This window comes from Ascaphus truei, chromosome 3, assembly GCF_040206685.1.
Source record: "Ascaphus truei isolate aAscTru1 chromosome 3, aAscTru1.hap1, whole genome shotgun sequence".
Classification (NCBI taxonomy): Eukaryota; Metazoa; Chordata; class Amphibia; order Anura; family Ascaphidae; genus Ascaphus; species Ascaphus truei.
The window spans coordinates 319,378,545-319,389,430 of NC_134485.1; the positions used below are offsets into that span (position 1 = coordinate 319,378,545).

The 10,886-nt window shown below is 41.7% G+C and overlaps 1 protein-coding gene across 1 annotated transcript; it reads right to left on the bottom strand.

The window, feature by feature from the left end:
• Positions 1–2,620: 2,620 nt before the first annotated feature.
• On the bottom strand, positions 2,621–9,743 carry LOC142490738 (uncharacterized). The gene is made up of 3 exons (XM_075593155.1): positions 9,590–9,743; positions 4,080–4,157; positions 2,621–3,714 (listed from the first exon to the last, which is right to left on the bottom strand). Exons 1-3 carry the CDS (start codon positions 9,741–9,743, stop codon positions 2,621–2,623), a joined length of 1,326 nt encoding a protein of 441 aa, XP_075449270.1.
• Between the last annotated feature and the right edge of the window lie 1,143 nt (positions 9,744–10,886).

A 10,886-nucleotide genomic window follows, 5' to 3' on the forward strand; every position in this document is an offset into this window, starting at 1 on the left:
CGTGAAACGCACGCTAACACTCCTCCCACTCAATTAACATTCGGCTAACGCCCAGTTGACGCTACAAACACTGAGCCGCACACATGACACACTGTAGTTACCGTTACTATAACAAAACATGACAGCCAATAGGCTTTGAGGCGCGCACGTCGCTTGGGGGCGGGACTTACATCCGTAATCCTTTTTAAGGACGCCTTGGGCCATGACAAGGGTCCCACGTCATACGTGGTGGACCCGCTTTTAAATGTTGCATGATAACAAAACAGGTATGTGTTAGAGTTATGTTAAAATGTTGCTAATATGGTTAAAGGGATAGGAAAGTACGTATATTTATTCCGTCAGCAATGTGTACTACTCTTTCAGGTTATACTATATTGTATTCGGCAACAATTTCTTTGTGATCGCTACATGTTATGCAGTCTGCAATGTTACGCTGTATCCACGCATTGAAAGGGAAAATGGTGGTTAAAAAAAAAACAAAAAAAAAAAACATTTAAACGCACAGTCAACGCATAACGGTTGTTATATTTACCATTATTCTAGAATTAACTGTTCGTCTGGCTGCAACTGGTCGCTCCAGAAATGCAAGGCATTTTCATCCACGCTTGGCCCACCCGCTGAATCCAGTATGACACACATCTCCTCCATGAAGCGCTCATAGGAATCGCCACTGCTTTCTTCAAACAATTGGTCGGGAGGTAGGTTCATTTCTTCTGGTTCCCATTCCAATGCATTTTCAGCTGAAAGGCTTGGTACATAATCATAGTACTTTTGTTGTTGTACAATGTGGGTTTCAGGAATGGAGGGTGCAGATATTGCAGTAGGTATCGATTCACACGGAACAGTAGTAGCGGATCCATTGCTATTGGCATTAGGAATAAATATGCCTTTCACAACAATATATGTGCCCTCTTTCAGGGTAAAATGCTTTTCCTTTGCAATCTTCCAGAAACCATAGGTGTGTTCTAGCTTATCCTGCACACGTTCAAAAAAGTCATTAGTTGATAAAGAGAATCTTATTGAGGAATTAAAATTCCGCGCATGCCTACGGTCTTGGTAATAAGGATATTTAGCTCGAATCAAATCATAGATTTGGCGTGTGCTTGCTTTGTGTCCGCGACTGTTTAAAATTGCTTCTGAAACCATGTACTTATAACCTAAGAGGGGATTCATATTGTTAACGAATTCATCAGCCATGTCAGAGTAGCACAAAAGATGTGTGCAGTTCTGTCTTCTTTGCTCATCAAAATGATTCTGCTCAATGGCTAACAAATTCCTGTGTTTCGTTTTCAAGGTCAACAAAAGTAACTACTTTTACTCCTTATTTCAAACGCCAATTGGATGTGTCCTTTTAATTGGTTTAAGTTTTGTGGTTAGTGATAGGCGAATGTGGGAAAAACATGTATCATTTTTTTATCTTGTTTGTGAAAACATTCCTACACTTATTTCAGTAACATTGAGTTTTCTAGAAAAATAACAAAGAGCACTGTGTGAAAATAGTGCTTAGACAGCCATAATAGTAAATACACACACCTGCAAAATGAAATGTTTTTTTCCCACATACATTTCTGTGTGTATTTGAAAGTCTGGTTAACTACCTGTCTGCATGAGTTTAAATACGTGTGTATCTATATATATATAAATATATCTCTCTCTTAAAAAAAAATATATATATATAAAGTGTATATTGTACTATATGTATAGTGTGTGTGTGTGTGTGTGTGTATATATGTATATGTATATATATATATATATATATATATATATATATATATATATATATATATATATAATGTATCTTTTTTCTTTTTTTTTATATTGCAGGAGTACACACAACATATTGATGGCAGTAAGTAGGCCTTGTATGAAACCTATTTAAATGGTGATAAACATGAGTGAATTAAGTAATAAACATTTGTTTGCACCCAATAATGTTACAGGCTCACACTTAGTATAGTTGACAAACATTAGGCCTGTATTATTGAAATAGTGTGTTTTCACAAGGAAGCATGAAGTGTATGTTTTTTGTAAATACATCTATACCAGTTTAGATAGTACTATATATACACACACACACACACACACACACACACAGTGTGTGTCTGTGTGTGTGTGTGTGTGCATATATCAATACATACTACATATATATTAGTATCAATTCAGAGATGTTCTTGAAACAAGAACACATAAATGATTAAAGGACAACATTACAATGGCCACCAAAGGTAAGTAATATTTAACACAAAATCCTGCTGTACACGTACAAGAAAGATGTTTGCAGTTAAATAGGTGCTTTTATAATAGCATGAAAATAATATGCACATGCAATGATTACATCAATTAACACACCCAAATGCAATGTTTTGCTGCAAAGTCAATGGCAGCTTGTCTAAACTTAGCAACTGGCTCCTGGTGGACCATTACTGAACAGACGATTAAAACATAAATATTTATAACACTATTCATTAATTAGGAGTGTTAACATTTCCAAAACTTCACGTGTACAAGAACATACTTGAAAGTTTGGAAACAACACAGTCTTCAGCATACATACAATAGTAATTAGATAATCTGAAGTCAACAAAACAAGGCCAAAGACATATTTTGTGAATTATAAAATTTATTTTTTTTGTTCCTTTTGCGAGCGAGTAACAGGCCTGCTTGTTGTCTCTTGAATTTTCCTTTTTCTTTTGCCACCAACTTTAGGCACAACAGAGCCACTTTGAGTGGCCTCTGGCACTTCACGGGCAGGGCTTGTGGCCAGTGACTCACCTACAGGGCTTTTGGGCAGTGATTCACCTACAGGGCTTTTGGGCAGTGACTCACCTACAGGGCTTTTGGGTAGTGACTGTTCACCTACAGGGCTTGTGGCCAGTGACTCACCTACAGGGCTTGTGGCCAGTGACTCACCTACAGGGCTTTTGGGCAGTGATTCACCTACAGGGCTTTTGGGCAGCGATTCACCTACAGGGCTTTTGGGCAGCGATTCACCTACAGGGCTTTTGGGCAGTGACTCACCTACAGGGCTTTTGGGTAGTGACTGTTCACGGACAGGGCTTGTGCCCACTGACACATGTGAGCAAGTTGGTAGACACTGCACAAGTGATGGTTGGTCTGTTTCATGTGTGTCTTGTTTTGTTTTTGTCGCCTCCTTTGTAGGTGTCTGCTGCTGAATTTGTACAGATGGCAGCGGTAGGATGTCATCAGGAACCTGCACAGCAATGTCTGCTACTTGACCGGTAACATTTGGGCCTGGTGAATGAATATCAGATGAATGTGGTGAAAAATGACCTGCATGAACAGATCCTGCCTGTGAGGTGTTGAATTGTGGTACATTAGTCATTCTCCAGTAATTAGCTTGTGTTTGCTGAACAACTAATGCTTCGAATGAGGTGTTGATTTTTTGCAACTGTTTAGGCACTTCAATGAAGACTCTGTGGAGATGTGCCAATTGTGAAACTGTTTCTTCCTGCAGTGCAATCATCCTTTCCAGCACTGTCATCAGGTCAGAATGGCGACGATTTTCTGCTTCCACAATTTTTCCTTCAGAAGCTACAATTGCATCATATGTGGTATTTGCTGGACGTTTTGGCGGTAAAACAGTTTCAATTGGAACCTCTTCATGGTCACTTGCTTGTATTTGTGTGTCTATGGCGGCGGCGGCGGCATCATCATCATCATCATCATCATCATCAAAATCCTCTTCATCATGTTCTACAAATAAATGTACACATTATTAAATGGCATGTTAATCTCTGCTGTGTTACTATGTAATTGTACTGTGTCATAAGTAACAACTAACATGTTTCCATACGTTTTATAACCTCACATTAAAAACTACCTTGACTTAAGAATAATGTTTGGACTCAGTATGAAATATGAGTGAATGAAAACTTGCTGTAAACTCACAACTCCTACATGATAGTTAACATCACTAACACAATACAAGTTGCCTTACACTTCATTTTCACTGACACTAAGTAATCCTATTTAAAGAAGATGTGCAAAACAAATAATGAACATGACAACATAACATATAGAAGAGCACATATTATATGGCCACCAACTGATACACTCACCTTCTAGGTGTGTTGAGCTGGCTGACCCAGGTGAAGACACTTGTTCAGTCTCAGGTGACACATGTCCTTCAGGGGCAACTATATATAACAATAACATAAGTTTTACATTTACATGTGTAAATATTGAACAAACAGTTATTGTATGTTCTGTATTTATGAGTACCTAACAGCATCATTTCCTTAACCCAAAATGTGTGTGTGAAAGTGAACATAAATAGTTGTAATAACAATGTACATGCCTGTGTACTTAGAACTTTTGAGTTCCCTAACATAAAACATACTATGTTCCTGCAGTAATGCGTGAGGATAAATAGATTAAATTTGAACATAAAAATCATATGTTGTGTAGTGATATCAGTATCATAATGTACATAACTATCATGAGATGACCATTCACAATGGTTATCATGAAGGTGGTCATATTGCACAAAGTGTTGTTTTTGGTAGAGGATATGTGTGGTACATTAATATAAGATGTGGCACACATGAATGTGGCTGTGACTAAACAAGACAACACATGCAGTGTGTGATAATGTGTCGTTGATAGTAGTAGTTCAACTATAGATATGAGTGAACTAATGTGTGACGTACGGTTTGATAAGTAATGAGTTGTTGGGGCATTTAGTAGCTAAAGTGAAGCTTTCAAATGAGTGTGATTAACTTCAGTTGTGCTAGTCAGGTTGTAAGAACGGTATTCCCTTCCCCAAAAAGCCTAATCAGCCACACCTTTCAATTACTTGAAACAGGTGAAAATGGTGTGAACTAAGTTGACCCTAAAATGAGGCTGTAATTAGTGTGTGTGCTGAACCCCACCCCCTCTGTTGAAGTGTATGCTGTGATGAGATATTAATTGCAGCTGCTTTAACACAATGGTAGATGAGCTAAATAGTCGTGTGCAGTTTTTAAGTTATAAAAACAATGACATAAAATATGATACGTGTGCCTCATTATGCTGTCTGTATATGAGTTAAAGCAAAAATGGACCTTTTCATAAACAACTATAGATGTGTTAGTGCAAGTGATGTTTGTAGGCCGTTGCATGCAATATATTTGATGCATGCTTAAAATAGGCAGTAATGTCATGTTTGTCGGAGTAAAATAAATAAAATACACAATAATATTATACATATTTCTGTTCTGTACCTGTAGCTAGTAATAATTTCTCATTAACATGTGTTACACATGTGTACTACCCTGTTGTTCCCCATCTTCGCCCACCATCAATTGCTTCCACTGCAGCAATGCATTTTGGGAATTCACATGTAAATGAGCACGCAATGGCACGTGCTATATTAGTTACTGCTTTTAGTAGGACTACAACATATATGTCTATTTTGAGATATATATATATACAGAATCAGACATATACATATATAGATGCAGGTATGCTTATATTGTGAAGACAGTATAAAAAGCAGTGTAACTATGCAAAATAACTGTAAGCAACGACACGCCTAGTACAGTAATATTTCTCACCTGGTGGAAATTGTGAGGGGTAAATTCCTATATCACGGTCACCAGGTAAGCCTTCCACGACGACGGGAAGTAATTTTGCCTGAAGCAGCTCCTCCAATGGACTTAATATGAGACGTTGTGGTGTCGGCCCACCTCCAGTGCCAGTAGCATGCACGCGTTGGTGTTGTATTTTCTTTTTCAATTTGGACCTAATATCATCAAATCTCTTGTGACAATTCCGCTTGTCCCTCACATGATTCCCACACGCATTGACACCAATGACTATTGTGTCCCACATTTCTTTTCTGCTTGCTGAACTTGTCCGCCCTTGAAAAACATATAAAATATATGAGGTAAATGATTAATAATAGAAGCACCAGTTTCCTACACTGCTAGCTGTTCCAAGAGATAGCAAACATGCTGTTTTATGTGTAATATGTGAAGCACATGAGCATTCACTACTAAACCTATACATGTAAGCAAGGTTGCATTCATATTGTATGCAGTTATGGCAAATTGACCGCCTGTGTTTAGTTGTCCTTGTAAGGCATGATAAAAAGCTGTGTTTCCAGACTAATTAACATAGAAAGATATTCTGAACCCATATTTGCATATGAACAAAACTCAGATGACCTAGGATCACATGTATTTGAATAATAAATGTAAAGGTACACTTACCTAGTAAATGTCCATAGATACTGTCATAGTGCTCCAGAATGCCAGTGACAAGAGCTGTATTTTCCTGGTCATTGAAGCGAGGATTACGTGGCTTCTCCACACGTTTCTTCCGAGCAGGTTTAGGGTCAGAGCTTGGCTGGTGCTGACTGGACTCTCCTTCTTCCAATGGAAGAGCCTCCAAAAGCTGCCCACCAGCAAGCACGCCACCACCATCCACCCCATCAGCAACTGCGCCACCAGCAGCACTCACAGCACCAGCACTCCCACTCCTAGCACCAGCACTCCCACTCCTAGCACCAGCACTCCCACTCCTAGCAACAGCACTCCCACTCCCAGCAACAGCACTCCCACTCCCAGCAACAGCTCTCCCACTCCCAGCAACAACACTCCCACTCACAGCAACAGCACTCCCACTCCCAGCAACAGCACTCCCACTCCCAGCAACAACACTCCCACTCCCAGCAACAGCACTCCCACTCCCAGCAACACCACTCGGTGCACCAGCAACATCACTCCCCTGAACAGTACGTTCACTCCGACGCGTACTCGCACGAGTAGCACTCCCACTCCCACCAGCATCACTCTTCCCACGCTTTGCGGGCATACTTCCAGCACTCACAAAAAACAGACAACTAATATACAGCCAATCACACGAAACACTTCCACATATAAAACAAGACAAAGATGTAAACAAAACAACAATGGACAAAGCTCACCCAATACACAACAAGTCTCTCCGTCAATATGCAAATGTTCAATCAGCCAGCTCTGTGCGTCTCTCTCTCTCTCTCACTCCCAACAACACAGAGAATGATTAGCAGTACACGTTGCCTTTAAATATGGCGCACAATCCAATACATGCTTGTTTCGCCTGATTCAGCAAGATTTGTGATTGGGCAACCTATCAGCACCCCGCCACGCACGCCGATACACCTGTGTGTGATCGGATAATCATCGTGAGAGTGGGCGGATTTGTTTTCGGGTTCATTTTGAATGTATTCGGCACTTACTGCATACGGAGAGGAAAAATCGCCATTAACATGACTAATCGGTAAACTTGCCGATTTCACTTAATCGACGCTTACTGCATGAGGCCCTTAGTCTTTAAAAGTTTCTAGTATCATCTGTATTATCTGTGTCTCGGTGCTTGACAAACTCCCACTTGCCCCCATTCTACCTCCATGACCCCTTACTATTTCCTCAGCAGTATCTATTCTATTTAATTTGTTCCTATTGAACCCCCAAAATGACCACAACATATATATAAGTATATGAGTGTCACAGAGGAGTGCCACTGAGCATGGCAATATATACTTAAAACCAGAGACAGAACATAAAACACAGACAAAGCTCAGTTTTTAGCACATCCAGTGAGACTCATACACGGTACAGTGCCTAAATATATATGTATAAATATCTAATAAGTAAAATGGTCTTTTAGTTTGACATTTTTGGCCAAAATTGTTGTAAGCCCCTGAGCCAACGCCAAGGCAGACCACATATCAGAGGTCCCTAACGCTAATATAAATTCTTAATAACCTGTGTAATAACAGGAAGAATGATTTATAGTAAATCTGTCAATATTAGTTGCAAAGTTCTAAGTCTCAGTGGCACTCCTCTGTGACACTCATATGCTTATATATATGTTGTGGTCATTTTGGGGGTTCAATAGGAGCTTGTTAGGTGTCCAGTATGTTTTACAATTCTTGTCCAGCTAGTCATGGCTGATTGGAGGGTGGCAACCTCCTTCCTAATTGAAGCTCACCCCCTCCCACATTTAAATGGTTATGGGCTCACTCCATAGCATCTTCCACTCAGGGGAACTCGCCTGCTTGCAGTTTGGCTGTGACATCTCTAATACAGAGTGCTTTTCCTGGTAATGTACAGGTTAATAAAAGCTTCAGTCAGACTTAGAACTTTGCAACTAATATTGACAGATTTACTATAAATCATTCTTCCTGTTATTACACAGGTTATTAAGAATTTATATTAGCGTTAGGGACCCCTGATATGTGGTCTGCCTTGGCGTTGGCTCAGGGGCTTACAACAATTTTGGCCAAAAATGTCAAACTAAAAGACCATTTTACTTATTAGATATTTATACATATATATTTAGGCACTGTACCGTGTATGAGTCTCACTGGATGTGCTAAAAACTGAGCTTTGTCTGTGTTTTATGTTCTGTCTCTGGTTTTAACTATTTAATTTGTTATCAGTTTCTTGTTCCTCCCCCCTCCATCCTAGTTTAAAATCTCCTCCAACCTTTTTAACATTCTCCATTGTTGTAAGAACACCAAATCAGCCTTCCTACACCAATTTTTAGCCATGCATTAACCTCCCTAATCTCCGAATGTCTCCCTGGGGTAGCGCATGGCACTAGTAGTATTTCAGAAAATACTACCTTGTAGGTTCTTGCCTTAAGCTTTTGGCCTAGATTCCTGAAAAAATTTTTTAGGACCCTCCATCTTTCTCTAACTTTGTCATTGGTGCCAACGTGTACAAGACCACTGGGTCAGTCCCAGCCCCTCCACACAATCTGTCTACCTGATCCACAATGTGCTGAACATGGGACTGGGAGACAACAAACTGTTTGGATCATGCGGTCATGGCAACAGATTGCCCTATGTACCTTCCTAATAATTGAGTCCCTTACCACCACAATATTTCTTGGTCTTTAAGTATCCTGAGTCCCCTCTATGCTGGAGGAAATATTCCTCTGGCTGCTAGAGGAATCAGTCTCCCCCAGCCTTGCCATTGCTGCACTGACACTCCTAATATCTTCACTCAATATGGCAAATCTATTGGGATGGGTCAGCTCAGAACTGGCCTGACTCTTCCTCTTTGCCCTTCTTCCCCTTCTAACTGTTACACAGCCACCTAACTGCAATTCATTCACAGCGCCACCATCTGCACCACCAGTCCCAGCCAGGGCCTGCTCAGTGATCACTAAACTCCTTTCAAGATTGTCAATATCCCTCAATATTGCAAATTTCCTCTTTGGATCAGCAATCTCTGACTTAAAGAGACCACTTGCTCACACGTCTCACAGCACGGTGGAGTCAGTGGGCCCCTTGACCCGTGGCATCCCCACCCAGGAACTAGCTGAGCTCCTGGAAAGTACCCTTTTCAGGCAAAGAAATATGAAAGTGCAGTTGGCCTTCAAGAGGTGGAAGGATGCCTGACTAATTCTCCTCTCTCTCACGGAATATATGAGGGCAAATCACAGGATGGGAAACTCCAGGAGTCTTTACCATATATGTGCCCGGAAGTTTTACCATCTGTTGTGAGCCAACAAGGCTACTCAGGGTTCAGCATCCTGAGCACTTTTGGAAGCACAGGTTAAACTCCTGACTATCATTGGCTTTAAAGATAGGTACGCTTAATGTCGATGGTTGTAGGGATGGGTTTCACAGGTTCCAGGTGCTCTCCTTTTTTATGGAAGGAAATGTATTCTGTGAGCTTCCTGCAAGAAACCCATACCACTTCAGAGGCTGAAGCCAGCTGGCATGTTGGTTGTTGAGGCAGGTTCATGTCACCTGTCACCTGCTTACTGGCAGAGGACAGTCTCCCTCTGACATACCTGAAGAGCATCCAGGGCAGAGCCTGGAGGTTCTACGTAGACTTTTCCTCTTCAGTGTCCATCCAGCCGAATGCATACAGTGTCTTATGGCAGCGACTCTCCCCGTTCAGTGATGGTGGAAGGGAGGGGCTTGAGTTATCATTGACTCTGGCCGAGCTCTCTGAAGCCCTCTGTCTCATATCCTGTGGAAAAGTGCCTGGGCTAGACAAGCTGACTGTGCAGTTTTTCCAGTTTTGTCTTGGAGATGCTTGGACCTCATTTCACCAAGGTCCTGGCAGAAGCCATAAGGACCGGTGAGATGCCCCTTTTGTGTCGCAGACAATACAGTCTCTACTGCCGGTGAAGGGGGATCTCTGCCAAATCTCTAACTGGTGACCTTGTCTTGCTGCTCAGCACAGACTATAAGATCATATCCAAAGTTCTCTCACTGAGGCTTAAATTCATGCTGGCAGAGGTGATTCGCCTGAACCAGTCATATACTGTCCCGAACCGGACCATTCATGATAATATCTTTCCGTTCTGGGACTTGCTGCACTATGCGCAGAGGACTGGTCTGTCACTCGTCTTCCTGTCCTTAGATCAGGAGAAGGTGTTTGACAGGGTGGATCATCGATACCTCATGCAGACCCTTCGACGTTCGGCTTTGGCCCACAATTTGTGAATCTTCTCCTTACACTGTATGCCACTCCTAGCACCAGCACTCCCACTCCTAGCACCAGCACTCCCACTCCTAGCAACAGCACTCCCACTCCCAGCAACAGCACTCCCACTCCCAGCAACAGCACTCCCACTCCCAGCAACAACACTCCCACTCACAGCAACAGCACTCCCACTCCCAGCAACAGCACTCCCACTCCCAGCAACAACACTCCCACTCCCAGCAACAGCACTCCCACTCCCAGCAACACCACTCGGTGCACCAGCAACATCACTCCCCTGAACAGTACGTTCACTCCGACGCGTACTCGCACGAGTAGCACTCCCACTCCCACCAGCATCACTCTTCCCACGCTTTGCGGGCATACTTCCAGCACTCACAAAAAACAGACAACTAATATACAGCCAATCACACGAAACACTTGCAAAGTTCTAAG

What these genes read in the sequence shown, in the direction of transcription:
- LOC142490738 (XM_075593155.1), bottom strand. Translation starts at nt 9,743, where the DNA reads ATGAACCTGCCTCAACAACCAACATGCCAGCTGGCTTCAGCCTCTGAA. An exon ending in TACAACCATCGACATTAAGC is followed by an intron (nt 4,158 to 9,589) that starts GTACCTATCTTT and finishes TGTTATATATAG; the next exon opens with TTGCCCCTGAAGGACATGTG. An exon ending in CAGCTCAACACACCTAGAAG is followed by an intron (nt 3,715 to 4,079) that starts GTGAGTGTATCA and finishes ATTTATTTGTAG; the next exon opens with AACATGATGAAGAGGATTTT.